Source organism: Polypterus senegalus, chromosome 12, assembly GCF_016835505.1.
Source record: "Polypterus senegalus isolate Bchr_013 chromosome 12, ASM1683550v1, whole genome shotgun sequence".
Classification (NCBI taxonomy): domain Eukaryota; kingdom Metazoa; phylum Chordata; class Cladistia; order Polypteriformes; family Polypteridae; genus Polypterus; species Polypterus senegalus.
This window is the reverse complement of record NC_053165.1, coordinates 90,374,146-90,391,233: the sequence shown is the minus strand read 5'-3', so window position 1 is coordinate 90,391,233 and position 17,088 is coordinate 90,374,146. Positions and strand designations below refer to the sequence as shown.

At 41.0% G+C, this 17,088-nt stretch overlaps 1 protein-coding gene across 3 annotated transcripts in view; it reads left to right on the top strand.

The window, feature by feature from the left end:
- Positions 1-17,088, top strand: part of galk2 (galactokinase 2) — a 151,556-nt gene continuing 134,468 nt past the window's right edge. The window contains exons 1-6 of one of the 3 annotated variants that reach the window (XM_039772877.1): positions 1-135; positions 2,433-2,539; positions 4,138-4,360; positions 7,413-7,501; positions 14,090-14,213; positions 14,736-14,826. In XM_039772877.1, the coding sequence (XP_039628811.1) occupies positions 4,308-4,360; positions 7,413-7,501; positions 14,090-14,213; positions 14,736-14,826 (357 nt within the window). In that variant the 5' untranslated portion in view covers positions 1-135; positions 2,433-2,539; positions 4,138-4,307. Of the gene's footprint in view, positions 136-2,432; positions 2,540-3,936; positions 4,062-4,137; positions 4,361-7,412; positions 7,502-14,089; positions 14,214-14,735; positions 14,827-17,088 lie in introns of those variants that run through there. The other 2 variants (XM_039772878.1, XM_039772879.1) reach the window with 2 other exon arrangements.

Below are 17,088 nucleotides of genomic sequence, written 5' to 3'. Positions count from 1 at the left end.
TGGTGGGCGGGTTTGGTGTAGATCCCGGAAGTTTGTCTACCTGTGAGGAGAATCTTCAAAATTTCAATTCTTTGAGCGCCAAGTATGAATTAGAACACCGTGGACGTCTTCTAAAGTGTTTTAGTTTAAATACAGGTATAACGGAGTAGTTTTTATTTCTTCCCGTAGCTAAGTTTTGGATACTGTAATATATTCGTGTTTGTCTGCAGGAGTTCGGTCTTTTTGTCTTACGTGAGAATTTAACTCCAAACATTGCCTTTGATGAGCAAGAAATAAACAGCCGTTGCGTGTTCGGTAATGGATGAATAAATAATTTTTCTATTTCATAGTTGTGAAATGTATTAATATACAAGCAATTCAGAGCCCATCAACATGGTGTGCTGCTCATGAATAACCTGACTTCTCAAACCCGTTGCATCCACTTGTATTTTAGCAAAAGGATACGGGCGATAGTACAGAAACATCAGAAATGCATTTTATACAAATTGATAGATCTTATTCTTATCATAATAGCTTTACAAAGAGTGGGGTACTTTTGCTAAACCTGATTAAAGCAGCCTAGATTTTTTTTCTGCAGAAAGTTATTCAAATTTGTATTTCGATGCGTACTCTGATTACTGTGAATAACTCCGTGAAAGCGAATCTTTCTTTTTTTTTTTTATTTAAGTAATCCGCGTTTACGTGCACAAGTAATCTTCAGGAGTTCTCCTTTGGCAAAACGCTCCGACGTCATAAGGATGCGCGAAAAAAAAGTTCAACGTCATCATCGGCTACCGTGAAGTCTAAAATAAGCAATGACACCTGTGATCATTTTCTTGTATTTTATGTTCAGTATATGTTTAGTCTGTTTACAGGTTTATGTTACCGGATTGCACTTTGTTCCAATTGGCTGTACGATTGAGCTCTGCATTTATTTACGTGTTGTTCTTGTCTTACACCCAGTCTGGTCAGAATAAGAATATAACGCAGGTATCTATACTTCAATAAGATGAGATAAGTATTGCATCGGGTTACTGTTACACGTAAAAGTAATCGGACTACGTAACGCACGTTACTACCAAACGGGTTACTGCTCTTCGGATGGTGGTGCTGGGTTTAGCAGTACACATGTAGCTAGCTCATCGTCATAAAGTTAACAATAGCAACAATATGGTAGAGATCTACGTGACAGGTTCGAAAAGAAGAGAAAAACAGACTGACGAAGTAAAGCTCACAAAACAGTTTACATGAACAGTTAAAAAAAGAAGAAAAACCACAGGGCTGTAACAGCGGGAAAAAATGAACGTCTTTGACTTTGAACTATTTACAGTCTCTTATATTTCGCTCATATTTGTGGTCCTGAGAGACGCCGTTAAAGAAAAGCAAAAACGGAAAAAGGAAAAACGCCGACTTCGTAACCCCACAACACAACCTTAGCCCCGGCCGATCTTTCCGTGTTAATCATACCCCGCTGTGATGTCCTCCGCCCTCCCTCAATCGGACCCAACAGTCACTCCAAAAGACCTTCAACCTGGCTGGGACGTTACAAAACCTTTTATTTATATTGCGCCTTAACAATTTCTGAAACATTGATACAGATTATTTAAGATAGGAAAAGGAAAAATGCGATCATGTGAGCATTTGTTCCTGGAAATGTCATTTTGTGTGCACTTCTACCCATGGCTGCTGAAAGCAAATACGAAACAAATACACAAGCAGGCTACAAAATCCTGAACAGTATCCCGGTTATGGGTTCACATGTCCTCACAATGAGCTCAAAAACTAATCAGCACATCGTCATCTCATTAACAGGCTTACCTTTTGAGTTTGGTGTTTTTCTGTCCAGCTGTCTTAGCTCTAGGTGGTCTTCAAGTAACTGTGACACACAGACACCCATCATCAAGATTATCAATGTTTTTGGTATCAGGAGACCCTAAAACATCGAGATCTGTCACAAAACGGAGATCGAAATTTTTAATGAATCTAAAATTTTCACTCCCCCTCCCACCAAAAAAATACAGACAATAGTTTATGATTGGGGCTAAAGCATAAACACATAAACCAGGCCAGGACCTTCACTGACCTGCCTAGAGAAAGGCCCCACCCCAGGTAGCTTGTCCCTAAACTATATAGGCAGGCTTCAGCCTGCACAGGCCTTCACAGTTGAAAAATATGCTTTAAATGGTTATGATGGGGGAGGGCACAACACAAAAATCAGTTCCTACCCACCCACAACCTGCATTTTTCCCTAAATTCGATATCTGTGGTAGAGAAATTCCAGCTGAATCTGTTTAAATTTTTATTTGCTGATCTACCTGTTTAGCTATATTTATTTTTGCCGATAAGGATTTTATTCCCAACCAGTGTTTACGTTTGCATGTAACTATTTGTCTGACACCTTTATTATCCCAGGTGACTTCCAGCATTTGAGAGTTTCAATTGTGTTTTGTCAGATTGAAGCACAGGCGGTTGAAGTGACCTCCTCATGGGATCTGAACCCCCAATTGCATGGTGTGAAGTCTAAAGCCTTAACCACCACATTGTACTTTGAGTTTTACAGGTAATTTGTCAAGTGAATGTCAATGCCTGTTACATACTGTGATGCGTGAGTGACTGTCTTGCACCCGAAAGACGAGGTTTAGTCTCGAGGCTTCAGGAGAATCACCTTTATTATTCAACTTCAAACAGGAACAGCATGTGTTAATGAAGCGGAAGCTACCACTACATGACACCCATACACAGCAATCAAACGGTGACTCCCATAGTCCTGCCTTGGCTAGTACCTTATCTATCTATCTATCTATCTATCCTGCCTACTATATGAAAATGAATATCTATCTGTCTATATCTATCTATCTTGCCTACTATACGAAAATGAAAATCTTTGTCTATCCTGCCTACTATACTAAAATAAAAATCTGTCTATCCTGCCTACTATACTAAAATGAAAATCTATCTATCCTGCCTACTATACTAAAATGAAAATCTAATATAGTGCCTTTCATATCTATCTATCAATTTATCTAATATAGTGCCTTGCATATCTATCTATCATATTGTCTTTCTGTCTTTCACGCTTATATGTCTGTTGGTATACTATATAGTGCATTCATCTATCTTTCTATCATATAGTGCCTTTCATATCTATGTGTCTATTACAGTGCCATTCACGTCTATCTAGCATGTGAAATTTCCTTAAAATGAAATCTGCCCCCTTTGTAGCTGTGCCGCAGTCACGCTTTTATGTGAAATAAATATGTCAAAAGTATTTGTAACCAATGAAGTGCATTACGTTCCGATTTCATTTAATTAACCACGTATTAAGCTAACACGGCTAGGTTATGAAATAAAAAGATGCCAATAATGATCCATTCCATTAACTACCATGCATCCATTTTTCTGAACACGTTTATCCCGTTATTGAAGTCTTTACTTTTAGTGTTTATATGCAGTAATGATTTCCCTTTTGCTATTCTAACTGCTTTATCGTCCACGTTTTAAAGCGCCTTTTCAATTTAGCCGCGTCAGCCAACGCGCGATCATCAAGCGGCCTGCATCTTACGGTAGCTTCTGGCCTCACACGCAATTCATAAAACCAGGACGTAAAGAGAAATATTCCGTATTTAAGATTACCCATTCCTTACATTTTATCTGTTATATTTTTGCTGTATTTATAAAACGTGAAAGAAGAATACGAGTTTGGCCAGTTTATTTATTGAATGCCATCAGTGGGTAACCCCTGCTTTCTCAAGCTCAATTTAAGGTGCATTCGAATAAATAAATATTTGTGTTTAAAATTATTATTTGATTCATAATATTTGAACGCCCCAAAGCTGATAGGTTGTTTTATATGTAAGTATACATTGACGCTAAAAATCCAAAACGCATTTGAGCATCACCAGTGCGCAGCTCTCCGATTTAGAATCCCTGTAGCAATAAAGTCGACGGCCGGCTGATCCCCGCTTTGCGCCCGTTGTTTCCTGCGCGCCAGTGTTGGTAGTGCGTGTTCAGAAAATGAAAGAATGGAATCCTTTCTTAGTGAACCACCCGAGAGAGTGATTCAGTAGCTGTTTTCTCTTGAGGTAAATGAGCACGCGTCTCTCCACTCCTTTCTTCTTCTTCTTCTTCTTCTTCTCATACCCGATTCTTCCTGGTCAGGTTCCACACGTGCTGCGCACGCACTTTCTCCAGGATTTCCGTACTGCCGCTCTTTCCGGAAGATCCAGCGGTTTTGAGCCTCAGCTGACTGCCGTCACTTGATTGAAGGAGAAAGCACCGTGAAGTCGTCCAAGAACGTGTGCCCAGGAGTTATTTGGGAGAGGCGAAACATGGTAACAAACCCACCCCCGAAACTACACGTTGTTGTTCCAGAAGATGAAAGGTAAGTTCAGTTGCATTTGCACAGGTGGTGTGTATCCCGTACTGCGGAATTTGTACTTTACAGTTAAAAGCTGTGCAGGGTTGTTTTAGTGCTGTAAATTGTACTTTGAAACTTTATTATAGGGAAGTAAACCATATTTTGAATTTTTCAGCTAGGAGTCGATCAGTAAATCAATGCTATTTAGGTCCTGTCATAGTTACAAAGCTTGCGCAGTGGGATTTCAGAAGTCCAGTAACTTTTGCCAGCCATTTGCACATGCAGAGTTACAAGCCCACTCAATTTTAACGTTAGACCATCAACTTTATGAAACCACATTAGTGTAAAAAGAAGACATCTGCTTTGATGTTTATGTGTTTTGAACATTTTTATATTCATCATGAGGGGCAGTATGTAGTGAAAATGGGCAGTGCTGATGCCCCACGGATTTAGCATCCCGTGTCTGAGCCCCCAAGTGTGGAGGCTGCTTGCAAAGATGTGCTTGGTCTTCAAATCTCCAATTTAAAGCCGGCCCTGTGATTTGTAGTGGACTGGTGTCCTGTCTAGAGCGGATTCCTTTTTTGCCCCAATTGCTGCTAGGAAAAGCAGCCCCCCCACAGCTCTGAACTGCATTAAGTGGGTTTGAGAATGTTTGTTTGCTTGATTCAGTTCATTAATACTCAGTGCTCTTTGTCAGTTTTCTGTTTGTCATAAAGCACTTATGAAAAGAAAAAAAAAAAAACATTTTGATCAGTCTCAATGAGAAGCTTATTCTTGCTGTTGATTAAACATTTTATTTAATTCCTTGGCTTGTTGCTGCCTCACAGTAAGGAGACTTGGATTCACTTCCTGGGTCCTCCAACAACAACAACAACATTTATTTATATAGCACATTTTCATACAAACAGTAGCTCAAAGTGCTTTACATAATGAAGAATAGAAAAATAAAAGACACAATAAGAAAATAAAATAAGTCAACATTAATTAACATCGAATAAGAGTAAGGTCCAATGGCCAGGGGGGACAGAAAAATAAAAAACTCCAGACGGCTGGAGAAAAAAATAAAATCTGTAGGGATTCCAGACCATGAGACCGCCCAGTCCCCTCTGGGCAATCTACCTCACATAAATGAAACAGTCCTGTTTGCGTGGAGTCTGCATGTTCTCCCCGTGTCTGCGTGGGTTTCCTCCCAGAGTCCAAAGACATGCAGGTTAGGTGCATTGGCGATCCAAAATTGTCCCTAGTGTGTGCTTGGTGTGTGTGTGCCCTGCGGTGGGCTGGCGTCCTTCCCAGGATTTGTTCCTGCCTTATGCCCTGTGTTGGCTGGGATTGGCTCCAGCAGACCCCCGTTTAGTTAGGATATAGCGGGATGGATGGATGGTACAGATGTGGACAAATTTGTTGGTACCCCTCCGTGTAAAAAGAAGACCCCCACAATCATCTATGAAAGCACTTGAAGCTTATAAAAGTCATCAGCACCCATCATAGTTTATTCTTCATTTAACAATGGAGTTTTGATTCAACAGAATATTTCAAATAAGAGCACAAATGAAGATGGCATGAACAGAAATGATGAGACCCTTAACCTAAGATTGTGCTGCACAACCGTCAGAGTTAATCGCTGCAAATGAGAAATTCCAGGAGTTCTCCATGAGACTTCTGCCCTCGTCCTGAGCAAACTGCTCCAGGTGGGTCAGGTTTGAAGGGGGTCTTCTCCAGACTGCCTGTCTCAGTTCTTTCCATTGATATTCAAATCAGGGCACACAAAAGACCACTTCAGAGCAGTCCCATGTTTTGTTCTTTGCTATTCTTGGGTGTTTTTCTCCATGTGTTTTGGCTCCTTATCCTGTTTGAGGACCCATGACGTCTGACTGAGGTGGAGTTTTCTCACACTGGGCAGTACATTTCACCCCAGAGTGTCCCGCTAGTCTTGAGATTTCATTGTCCCCTGTACAGACTCAAGGCACCCCATGCCAAACACAGCAAGGCAGCCCAAAAACATAACTGAGCCTCCTCCATGTTTCACATTAGCTGTGGTGTTCTTTTCTTTGTCAGCTTCATTTTGGAGTTGGAGTTGACATGACTTGCCAAAAAGCTCCAGTTTTGTCTCGTCGGTCCAAAGGACATTCTCCCAGAAGCACTGTGGCTATGTGGAGTCCTCCTGGGTCTTCTTCCATTGTAACTCAAAAATAGATGGATGGTGCGATCGGACACTGATGGACCCTGCCTGACGTTGGAGTTCACCTTGTGTCTCCTTGCTAGTCATCCTTGGCTTTGTGTCTACTGTTCTGCCCATTCTGTGGTCGAGGTTCCCCTTGAGGAGGTTGGCTGCAGCCCCATGGACCTTAAACTTCTTAATAATACTTGAACTGTTGTCACAGGAACATCAAACTGCCTGGAGGTGGTCTTCTAGCCTTTGCCTTTCACATGCTGGTCTCTCATTTTCTTTCTGATCCTCTCACACAACTCTCTCCTCTTTGCTTTCTCTGCTCCACGTTCAGGGTGGGACACCTGATGACACCAAACAGCAGAGTGATGACTTTTCTCCATTTAAATCATCTGAACGTCTGACTGCACGATAAGAGACACACGTGTGCGATACGATCACTCCAATCCAACTATTTGCGATCTTTTCTAGGGGTCTCCACAAATGGCCCTTTTAGAAGATCTCGGTAGAATAAGCGACACTTGATCTCTGGTCACACTTGCTTTGCTTTACTCGATGTCACGTCAAAGGGGCGCAGGTGTACAAGGGGACAATGGGGTCTCATTTCGCCACTTTTCAGGGGGCACGCAGCACTTTTTCAACGAGCTGGAAGGGGACTGACATGTGTCCGCGTCTGTGCTAATGGTGAAGTGATGTTTTAATGTAATAAACAAGAGTGCAAGGCAAATGCGCAGGTGTGATGAGGGCCAAAAGGGATGTCAAAAATGAAAGAAAATGTCCGTGCAGATGCAAGAAACCCAAGTGCTCGAAGAAGAACTCAGAATTTTCCTGTAGTAACAATGCAATTATAATGAAAGTGTGCACTCTCTGATTTAACGGTTGAAATGTTTCTTTCACGTTTCATTACAGGTTGCAGAAGGTCAAAGAGAAGTTTATATCAAAATTTGGATCTCCTCCATTGTTCTATGCACGGGCACCTGGGCGAGTCAATTTAATTGGTAATAATGGATTCATTGTATTTGTTTTACTTACATGTATTATGTTGTTTGTTAGTTCACCATATTTCCTTCCATACATCTTACTTCAGTACGGGGCACCGTAAACCACCTGTGAGATTCCATCACAGGGCACAATCACACACCCACGCAGGTCCAGTTTATAGATGCCAGATAGACAGAGAGGTATGTAGAAAAGGCGCTATATACACTAAATAAAATGAATTGACTTTATTTGTCCCATTTTTGGACAGTGTGAGCAAAAGGGGAGCAGTCACACCAAGCACAATGCCACCCTGTTACTTCGTTGGTCACCTTATATTTTAATATTTTTTGTAATTCTGAGCGGCTTTGACCCAAAATGGCCAGCCACTCGTGTTGTGGAAAGGGAGGCTGAACGCACCCTAAGGAGACGCGGTCGCTCCTCCGAAACCCCCTCTTAAACGGTAACCCAATGGGAAACAAATACAGTTTTTTACCTCCTCTTTGCTCGATCAGCTGCTGGCTTGCTGCTGCCATGCAGTATGATCTGCAAACACTCTTCTCTCTTCTTCGCTTAGTCGTTGATGTGTCATCTAGAACGTATAAAATTATCATTCTGATTAAAATTTATAAGAGCTGAGAGCATAGGACATCTGTCTGATAAAAGCCTTTACACGATTGAGAGGTTAGATGCCCGTGATCTTATTTGAAACTAGTTGTAAGTAGGGCGTGACCTGAAAGAATCTCATGTTAAAAGTCCCAGCGAGACGGTCCGTGGACAACAACAATCTCATCTTTTAATTCTCTTCATTGGGAAAAAACACTACAGGGTGGTCCAGATCTAATTATGCAGATCCAGATTGTCTGGATGACTTTGATTTATGCAGGGACTATTCCAGTTTGGCGCGAAGACGATTCTTCATGTCATCAGTTCGCACACTTCTTGATGGTCCAGGATTTTTCGGGTAGTTTTTCTATGTAATAAACTTAATAAGTTATAGCATAATGAAAAATGCATAATTAGATCTGGACCACCCTATACTTGTCCCTGATGGCAACACGAATTAGACGATCTCCAAGTCTCTGACTTAAACTTTAAAGCTTTACAATATCTGCATCATTCTGTCATATCACCCATGTCCATATATTCGATCTCTTTTTCGCTTTTACCTTTTTGTCAATATCGCATTGAATTTTGATTCCGTGTTTGGAATTACATCGTGACAACTGCCCGTGAGTGAATATCGTTTCTTTCTCTCTACTCGAACTGTGTCTGACAATAGCATTCACACAAGTGAGAAATGATTGAACCGTATGCGTGGTTGTAAATGTTTTAGATGTGGGCAGGACTTTTCCAAATCTCTTTGCATAAAGTCTTGTCTCGTGGGATTTCGCTTTCACCAAATAACAAATCTTTTATTTCTCACAGATACGCCTTTTCGTTGGGAAGAAACACTACTTTTCCCCTGATGGCAACACATATTAGACTATCTACAAGTCTCCGTCTTAAAGTTTACAGCCAAATTTCTACATGCTTCTGTCATATCACCTATGTCCATATATTCAATCTCTTTTTGCTGTTCCGTTATTTCACAGAGTAATAATTTCCATTTGTTAGAACTAATGCGATCTTTACCGTCATTTTTTTGAGATTTTCAAATTTTCGTACTTCCATTATCTCTAACCTGCTCTGCGTGTGTATCACGCCAATGTTTTTGAACGTCTTTATGAAGTCTTTTATTTCTGACCCCGATTGGACCTACGAGGTTTTCAGTTCCACTTGGTCCGGGCTGATTATTACTTTCCTTATTTTCTGAATTTGCACATAGATTATTATTGTTCTTTTTTGCATTCTTTTCTCTCCAGTACTTTTGGGTCTCTTTCCAACGCGCTGCTCTTTCTTCTTCGCTTAGTCGTCGACGTGTCATCTAGAATTTTTAAGAGCTGAGAGCACAAGAAGTGTGTCTGCCGAAAGCATCCCAACAATTGAGAGGTTAGATGACCGTGGTCTTGTTTGAAAATGGTTGTAAGTAGGGTGTGTCTCATCTCGTGGGACGTCAAAGTGTCTTTCTGAGAAGGTCACGTCTCGACTCACTGACCAGGTCTCGTCCCAAATTTTTTTTTTATACAATAGAGAGACTATATGTGTATTTTTTTGTTACAAGGTTTTGAAGCATTCACTTCTCTAATGCAACGTCACAGGGGGCTGCAGCCTCTTCTGACAACGTTGGGTTCCAGGGCCGAAATCGGCTCCCGATAGGCTGGCAGTCTGTTTGGGGTGCCCTCGCATCAGTCCAGTGTAAACTTATCAATGAGCCTTCATCATCCTCTGTATGTCTTACGTATGCAACAAAGCTGGAATATCTGTAGGAACCTCACGTTGAGCCATAATGATAATTAATTACATTAACTCTTTCAGGGCCGATATCGACTTTTGTCAAAAGGAGGAGTTGACGATGGTAATCAACTGTAAACTGTGAAAAAAGCAACTGTTATGTTTTAGTTGGACGCTCATTGCCTGAAGGAAAGTTTGACTGAGATTTCTTGCGCTTGCGTGAGTAGCAAGGCGCAAACAACGGCAAAAATGGGACTGAAATCTGGCGAGAGATGAAAGCGAATGTGTAAAGCAAAGTACTTGGCAGATGACATTTTGCCTATTATGTCTGAACTGGACTATGACTTGTTGGACTCCAATTTTGATACAAGCGATCGAAAACAGATGTGAGGTTTCGGCTTCAGCTGATTGGTCCCCAGCTAATCGTGCTACTGGCAATGCTCGCCAGGTAGGACCACCACTTAACAATGATAAGACTTAGAAATCACATTACAATGCACTGCGACCGTGTCCCGCCATGCAAAGACAGCCTACCCGCAAACCTGCCGCACAATCTTAGCAAACTGGTAACCACAGTATGCAGCAACAGACGTTTTATGTTGATTTCTGTGTGCAACCATTGCTTTTCAGAAACTGTTTTTTGGAAAAAATATTCAGCCCACAAAGAGTTAAGAGAGGGCTTTTCTAACCTACTCAGGGTGCGTTACATCGACAGTGATTACGGCGGAAGCGGTTCCCCAATGTGTGGCACTCTCCTGGATGATGTGACGGCAGCCATTTTTATTCCAGTGCACCGAGCAGTACGCAGATACAGTGGTGTGAAAAACTATTTGCCCCCTTCCTGATTTCTTATTCTTTTGCATGTTTGTCACACAAAATGTTTCTGATCATCAAACACATTTAACCATTAGTTAAATATAACACAAGTAAACACAAAATGCAGTTTTTAAATGATGGTTTTTATTATTTAGGGAGAAAAAAATCCAAACCTACATGGCCCTGTGTGAAAAAGTAATTGCCCCCTGAACCTAATAACTGGTTGGGCCACCCTTAGCAGCAGTAACTGCAATCAAGTGTTTGCGATAACTTGCAATGAGTCTTTTACAGCGCTCTGGAGGAATTTTGGCCCACTCAACTTTGCAGGATTGTTGTAATTCAGCTTTATTTGAGGGTTTTCTAGCATGAACCGCCTTTTTAAGGTCATGCCATAGCATCTCAATTGGATTCAGGTCAGGACTTTGACTAGGCCACTCCAAAGTCTTCATTTTGTTTTTCTTCAGCCATTCAGAGGTGGATTTGTTGGTGTGTTTTGGGTCGTTGTCCTGTTGCAGCACCCAAGATCGCTTCAGCTTGAGTTGACGAACAGATGGCCGGACATTCTCCTTCAGGATTTTTTGGTAGACAGTAGAATTCATGGTTCCATCTATCACAGCAAGCCTTCCAGGTCCTGAAGCAGCAAAACAACTTGTGTTTACTTGTGTTATATTTGACTAATGGTTAAATGTGTTTGATGATCAGAAACATTTTGTGTGACAAACATGCAAAAGAATAAGAAATCAGGAAGGGGGCAAATAGTTTTTCACACCACTGTACAAAAAAAAATATTCTGTAAATGCAATCGCCGTTTATTTCTCCTCCGTAAACTCAAACTATTTAAAATAGACAAGAACTTCATGCTGTCCTTTTATCGCAGTCTGTTATCACTTTCAGTGTCATTGCCTGGTTTAGTGGTCTAACAAACCAAAATTTAAAAAAGCTCCCGCAGATTACTAAGCATGCAGCTGAAGTTATTGAGACTGATGGAGATGATCAGGCAAGTGTTTGTCAGAGGACAATGCTAAAGAAGCTAGAAACCATCTCAACTGAAGACAGACGTCCATTCCACGTAGAACTTCACTTCAGTAAATCAGGAAGGATCGTCACTTTGTAAACCCACACTAATCGCTCCAGAAATTCCTTTCTTCCTAGTGCCATGCGACTTTTAAATAATAAAATGATTAAGGTTTGATATGTATCCTGTAACGATTTTTGTATAAATACGCATTATCACACTGCCTTACCTTAACCTGTCTTGTCTCTATTTGTTTTGTGTCATTTCTTTCTGTCTTGCTATTAGATGCAACTGTTTTCTTGTGTAAACCTGACTACATAAAGCAACCTGGAACCACACGATAACTCTTAGGTGCTGAAGGGGTCAGAGGGATAGTTAGCCAATAAAGGACAGGAGATGATTAGGGGCATGGTGGGCAAATACGTGCGCAGTACAATAGCCAGTATTTGAAACCTCAATTCTGAAACCGTGAAGCAGCAGTGTTAACTGGCTTTAGGCGATTTTATTTAATTCCTATCTAATTATTTTAGCATTTCGGTGTTTGATTTTTCTTAGTCGTCTAATATGCGGTTGTTTCCGCATTTGATGCCAGTTCACCAAGGGTTGGGCCACGTCATTCCTTGGGCTTCCTTACTCGCTTCTTACTGTGAGACCAACGCAACATTAGAACACTCCGGACGAGAACGGACCATTCAGCCAGTCCTACCCACTTATTTCTTCCAAAAAATATCAAGTCGAGTATTGCAAGTCCCTAACGTCTTACTGTCTACCACACTACTTGGTCGCTTATTTCAAGTGTCTATTGTTCTTTCTGTAAAGAAAAACTTCCTAATGTTTGTGTGAACTGTGTTTCTGTGTACTTGATGAACTCATTTTAAAGTCACCGTCTCGATCCACTGGACGAATTCCCTTCATAATTTTTAACACTTCAGTCATGTCACCACTTAATCTCCTTTTGCTTAAACTGTAAAGGCTCAGCTCTTTTAATCTTTCCTCATAACTCATCCCCTGTAGCCCTCTAATCAGCCTAGTCGCTCTTCTCTGGACCTTTTCTTGTGCTGTTATGTCCTTTTTGTAGCCTGGAGACCAAAACTGCACCCAGTACTCCAGATGAGGCCTCACCAGTATGTTATAAAACTTCAGCAGAACTTCCTGTGACTTGTACTCCACACATCAAGGCGCTATACATATAACCTGACATTCTTTTTGCCTTCTTAATGGCTTCTGAACACTGTCTGACAGTTGATAGCTTAAGAGTCCACTATGACTCCTAAATCCTTGTCCGATGGCCGAGCTAAACCTTCGTACCGAGGCCTTTTTTACAGGACATTCAGAATGTTTTCAGACCCCTTCAACATTTTAAAATTTTATTCTGTGCCAACCGTCTTCTAAAATCATTTGAATTCAATTCTTTCCCCCCTCATCCGGTAACACACATTACCCTAAAAAGCAAAAGTAAGATTTTTGTAATATTTCCATATTTGTTAAATAAAACAACCCTGAAATATCAAACTGACACACACATTTGGACCCAAGAACTTTAGGCTGGGTAAATGAAAAGAGATCTTATGATGTGTAGGTATTTCGATGGATCAGATTGTGGTCAGATCTACCCAAGTTTATGTTTAAAGGCATCATTTGAATGAAGAAGCACCAGCTTGATGTGTTCATGAGTGGAAACTGACACCTACTGATGGAAGTTTGTCGTTGCTCCTTCTAGTCATCATATATAACTATAAGGTCAGAATGATTCATCACTGGAGTTCCCGTGTCCGTGTTTTTAGAGGGACTATTATTATCATTAAACAGAATGATGTAACTTGTCTCCCTATGCAGCCACATGGGCAGATTTCGACAGTCTGTATTTTATCGCCTGGGTTGCACGTTTTAGTTTTAATTGCCATGTGCTTGCTTTTACACCATGGTACCTTTACAAAGACGTCAGATCTCCCGTCTGCCTTTTTCCAGTCCGTAGTATCCTGTTGGATCAACTCTGTCTGGCATGAAACTAGCATCTGGAATAAGAAACTTAGACCAGTTCTCCACAATACACAATGCCACTGTATAAGAGAGAGCCTCATGAGCCACCATCACTTCATCCGCATTGTTTGAAAGCAACAGAATATTCCTCTTTTTGTGGAGTCAGGCCATTTCTAAAACATTTCCAACTTACCTTTACTCTTTTTCTGTTCTCCTTGGCCATCCTATCTTTGGATGAGCAGCTCCTCTGATTAGGTATAACAAAGCTCCTTAGATGCTAGTGGTTGCAGGACTAGGCCATAAATTCACAGTGATCAATGGCAGTTGATTTTTGTAATTTTGTGTTAAAAGTGGTTCTTTTCTGGAGGCACTCTACTTAATTTATGACTGGTCATAGTTCCATAACACAAATAGTTATGTTTATCCTGTAATTCCATGTGCTTACAACTGTAATTTCTTTTAGGGGAGCACATTGACTACTGCGGATATGCAGTGCTTCCGATGGCCATTGAGCAAGATATCTTGGCTGCTGTGTCTCCGAATCCAAAGCAACTTATCCAGTTGGTCAACACCAATCCTGCTTACCTGTAAGTGACATGTGGACTTTGGTTAAAGATCTTGTTGTTGTTTTCCATATCAAAAGAAAGCTTGATAATTGATCACATTTCTCTCTTTGACCAACGTAATTCAATTTAGTGTTAGGGTGTGAGGCAGAATCTAATCCTGATGGGAACCAGCCCATCACACACACACACACACACACACACACACACACCCACACCCACCTGGCATCAGTTTAACATGGCCAGTTAACCCACCACACGTCTTTTCGGATGTGGGAGGAAGGCCGGTTATCCTGGAGAAAAGCCACGTGACCTTTAGGAGAACATGTAAGCAAAGTATTTAAAAAAAATCTCGATAGTCCTTTTCTATAGCTAAAATATCTGATACTGACTTTGCTGTTTTAATTATTTACTGTGCATTGACCAAGAGCCTTTTCTCTCTTTCAAGAACCTGCAAAAAATTTCATTTTGCATTTATCGGGCTGAACAGCAGATGGCAGCAGTGCACCACTTGTAATGGTCTTTTTGTTTCTTTTTTTGTTGCAGTGATTTTACGATCGCTGCCAGTGAGATCCATATTGATAAATCGAAACCTCTTTGGCAGTATTACTTTCTCTGTGGACTGAAAGGAGTCCAGGTAATGTTCTTTGGGTTTACAGTAAATCTGGTCCTGTTCTAACTTTAAACACGTGTGTGTGTGTGTGTGGGGGCTAAGAAGGGGGCTTACTTCATTGTGGGGATTTCTTTACGGTAATGATGTTGAATTGTACACACTGCAAACAAACAAAAGTACAGAGGATTCCTTGGGAAGGGAAAAATTTGGGGGGGGGTGGGGGGCACCCCATTTAATGTCAAAATCTAAACCAAAGAACTAAAATAGGCACTCGGTGGCACAAGAACAGAAAATGGGTTATCACAATGCTGAAAATGTCTGCTTGGTTTCTCTATTAGTGAGCGTGTTAGGTTCAGGGACACAGGGCCGGATTAAGACGAAATTGGGCCTGATGCTGCAGCACAAAAAAGGCCTATTTTTTCTCTGCATTGGTGCATTCGACACTCACCGTACATGCGCACTCAGACCGACCAAGGAGCCTTAATTGCTTGCGACGCAATCAGCCAGCCTTTATTGAACATGAATAATAATAACGACGTAGTATCGTAACAACTCGAGATTAACATCAAACTATGTAACATCAACATTCAATAGCAATTGTCTGAAAAGTGCACTTAATGCAGAAAACCTAACAATGAAATACACAAAATTTCGCAATTCTCTTACACAACAGAGTAAGAAAAAATGAATTTGCAGAGACTTTGGGTCAAAGTGACTCAGTTCAGGTTGTTGAGGGTAAAAATTTGTCCACGGTTTAAATTTCATAATAGACCAGAATCCTGTCGAGAATTTTAAAAATTCTAAACATCCATGCCGGGCCCACGGGCCGGCTTTTAGTTTTACCTTTACAGATAACCATTGAAATAGCCATCGATTTTTACTGTACAACTAACTTTCAAGGTGAAAAATTTACTACGTGGCGCTTACCGAACAATAATAAAATGGCAAGAATCCCCAAGATATTGCAAAAAATGCAGCTAAATCATTAAGTAAACTGTTTAACGTAAAATTGATAGCATTAACTTGAAATCTTCGGTTAACAATAAACACAATGACGTTATAGTTACGTCACAGCGCAAAGAACAATAGTAATTGTATAATAAGTAACGCTGTGTCTAGGCGTCCAAAAGTCGGACTCCAAATTTCATTCTAAGAATTATTTTGAGGTTAATATAGCAAAGGAAAACTGTTCAGCTTCCGGAAAATTCTCGTCTGTTTTCATCTGGGCCTGTTTCAGGAATGGGCCTAATGCTGCAGCATCCATAGCACCCACCTTAATCCGGCCCTGCAGGGACATCCTCTGCTAGTGTGACACCATTCTGGGGATGTCGATACTTACAGGTTAGGGTGCGGAGTTTCTGGGCGAGGCCCAGTTGCCCCCACTGGATGGTTTGTCAGCACTGCAGAGGAAGAAAAAAGTCGAATAATGGACTTGCTGAAGGACACAACAGGGGATGGAAGGTGGGAATTGAACTGGCAACCTTGTGGTCCACTTCTTTCACCTCTACAATTCTTCTTCCTCCTCCTTCTCCTGATCATCTGTTTCCACTTCTGAGTGAAGTCAATGTTTCATAGGTTTCACCTCCACAATCATTTTAACAAAACATTGGGTTCATTCTGTATCGTTAGCTGATCGAAAATTGCTCAACTGCCTCATTTCAGAATTTTTGGTTTTTATTGAAGCTGTCTGGGCCGTACCCTTGATAGGTGTATTTCCAGATTTCCTTGACCCTTTTAATTTGGATTAAAACATCCTGAAGCCCTTGCTTTCTGCTGAAAGCCATTGTGTGCACCTCGTTGTGAGTAATTTGACATGTAATTGATCAAAGTGTGTGAACAGGCTGCACTGATTGTTGATGTTGTCTTCTAGATGTTATGATCCCACATTAATCATGGATACCTTTGCTCCATTATGCTACAACCCATCCAGCACTTCCAGACCATAGATGTGTTGCTTTCCAGTATACTGAACTTGAATCAAATGCTGTTATATCCACATTATAAATTAAAACAAAGTTGTCAGGAAAAAAAAAAAATGATCGAAGTGGGTTCCATAACTCGCGAGAAATCCTGTGAAGTGTCGGCTAAGTGCTTTGCTCGAAACCGCCACAAGGGGTCAGATATCCTGACAGCTAAAATGCTTACCGTTTCAGCTGCTTGATTTTTTCAGTCTCGTTTTGCGTTTGCCATTCGTGTCCGCTTAGTTTATCCTTGGACGGCCGTGTTTGAGTGATGACTCCCACCTGAGGTTCTCATTGTAATTACTCTTCTGTGCTAAAACATTTA